At 57.5% G+C, this 2,334-nt stretch overlaps 2 protein-coding genes across 2 annotated transcripts in view; both read left to right on the top strand.

Annotated features, from left to right (window-relative positions):
* Window positions 1-338: 338 nt before the first annotated feature.
* Window positions 339-1,647, top strand: EMH_0031030 (uncharacterized protein; the record flags this gene model as incomplete). Its single annotated transcript, XM_013494481.1, has 2 exons — window positions 339-673; window positions 960-1,647. The coding sequence occupies 2 exons, from the start codon at window positions 339-341 to the stop codon at window positions 1,645-1,647; spliced, it is 1,023 nt and encodes a 340-aa protein (XP_013349935.1).
* Window positions 1,648-1,876: 229 nt separating this feature from the next.
* EMH_0031010 (uncharacterized protein) overlaps window positions 1,877-2,334 on the top strand; it is a gene marked incomplete at both ends in the record, with an annotated part of 7,588 nt that continues 7,130 nt past the window's right edge. The window contains one exon of the mRNA XM_013494480.1: window positions 1,877-2,334. Coding sequence (XP_013349934.1) covers window positions 1,877-2,334 — 458 coding nt within the window.

Genomic DNA, 2,334 nt, shown 5'->3' with positions numbered 1-2,334 from the left:
GCAGCAACAGGACCCGCTGCTGCTGCTGCTGCTGCTGTGCCCGTCTCAACGTGCACTTGTTGCTGCTGCTGATCGGCTGCAGGCCTAGTAGGTCCTTAAATCCTGCTTATTGTATTTGTCTGGGATATTATAATTAAAATAAAGTATTATATTGTCTTTGTTCATCTGGCATTCCATTGCCACCGAGGTGCACGTACACCCGGGCGCTTGGCTCCTTGTCTGTCTCTCTCTCTCTCTCTTCTCTCTGCTGTCTGCTGGGCTCGAGCGGCTGCTGCAGCAGCAGCAGCAGCAACGGCAGCAGCAGCAGCTGCAGCAAAACAGCAGCAAAACACAATTGTATGTTCTTGTCTTACCCTGGCACTAAGAAACTTTCTCCCCTTCTTGCTAAGCCGCACAGGCCCGCCCCATACGTTGCTGCTGCTGCTGCTGCTGCTGCTGTTGCTGTTGCTGCTGCTCCCTGCGGTGCTACAGCAGCAGCAGCAAAAGCCGCAGCAGCAGCAGCAGCAGTTCTCTCTACGGGGTGCGCTTACCTCTTTTATCGTTTGGTGTATTGGGAGAAGCTGCGCAGCACATCTGTGCAGCAGCAGCACCAGCAGCAGCAGCAGCAGCAGCAGCAGCAGTTGCAGCAGCAGCAGTTGCAGCAGCAGCAGCAGCAGCAGCAGCAGCAAGCCTTGTGTGTCTCTACATGATGCTAAAAGGCTTACTAAAAGCTACAACAGCTTATATAGTTAGATAAAAGAATTAAGGAGACAGAGAGATCTCAGCTGTCTATACACCCCAGAAAGGAGACACATACATACATACATACATACAGCAGCAGCAGCAGCAGCAGCAGCAGGAGCAGCAGCAGCAGCAGCAGCATAAAAAACAAGAGGGAGGAGGAGACGATCCCAGCTATTTATTTGTATTAAGCTCTGGGTCGATAGAGGGAACCGATCCCACACACAATACAATCCCAGGGAGGAGACGATCCCAGGGGGGAGACGATCCCAGAGGGACACACAACCACGGAGACGATCCCAGGGGGGAGACGATCCCACACACAATACAACCCCAGGGAGGAGACGATCCCAGGGGGGAGACGATCCCACACACAATACAATCCCAGGGGGGAGACGATCCCAAGGGGGAGACGATCCCAGGGGGGAGACGATCCCACACACAATACAATCCCAGGGGGGAGACGATCCCAGGGGGGAGACGACGATCCCAGGGAGACGACAATCTGAGGGAGACGATCCCACACACAATACTATCCCAGAGGGACACACAGACTTAGGGAGACGACGATCCCAGGGGGGAGAGACGATCCCAGGGGGGAGACGATCCCAGGGAGACGACGATCCCAGGGAGGAGACGATCCCAGGGAGGAGACGATCCCACACACTACACGATCCCAGGGAGGAGACGATCCCAGGGGGGAGACGATCCCAGAGGGACACAGAGACTGAGGGAGACGATCCCAGGGGGGAGACGATCCCAGGGGGGAGACGATCTGAGGGAGTTGTGTGGGGTTTGCTGAGTGGTGTGGGGACAGTCAAAGCACTGATCGCCCACGTACATACAAACAAAGCAGCAGCAGCAGCAGCAGCAGCAGCAGCAGCGGCAGCAGCAGCAGCAGCAGCAGCAGCAGCAGCAGCGCATTGAGTAGTCCGTATAGTGTAAGAACATGAGGGAACTGCCTCGCCCCTACAGCTCAGGCCTGGCAGCAACAGAGTGCATCAGCAGCAGCAGCAGTAAGCAGCAACAGCAGCAGCAACGGCGGCAGCAGCAGCAGCAGCAGCAGCAGCAGAAGCCGCTGTAGTACTAACAGTAGCAGCCGCAGCAATAGCAGCAGCAGCAACAGCAGCAGCAGCAGCAGCAGCAGCAGATCGCCATGAGGGAAGCAAACGAAGGCTGTGCGCCTTTGATTGAAGACACCTCAGGCAGCTGCACCGCTGCCTCTGCTGCTGCAGCAGAAACAGCAGCAGCAGCAGCAGCAGCAGCAGCAGCAGCAGCAGCAGACCTAGATTATTCTGTATGTCCAGAGGTGAGTGAGGGATCTGCATCGCAGCGTAAGTCTGTGTCTTTGAGCAGCAGCAGCAGCAGCAGCAGCAGCAGCAGCACCACCACCACCACCGCCAGCAGCAGCAGCAGCAGCAGCAGCAGCAGCAGGTCTCCTGTGTCGCAGCAGCTGAAGGCGCTGCTGCTGCCCCCCCTCTTCGGGGGGCCCCGCTACTGCCTCAGCTCCTCCTCTGCTGACTCGCCAGCTGTATCCCCAGCTCTTGAGGGGGTGCTGGCGCCTGCAGAGGTGCAGGGGAGCCCGACGCTGCTGCTGTCGTCGATTGCTGCTGT

Source organism: Eimeria mitis, genomic scaffold, assembly GCF_000499745.2.
Source record: "Eimeria mitis Houghton genomic scaffold, Emh_scaff1173, whole genome shotgun sequence".
NCBI classification, from domain to species: domain Eukaryota; phylum Apicomplexa; class Conoidasida; order Eucoccidiorida; family Eimeriidae; genus Eimeria; species Eimeria mitis.
The sequence above is the reverse complement of the archived record's forward strand: the minus strand, read 5'-3'. Positions and strand labels throughout refer to the sequence as shown.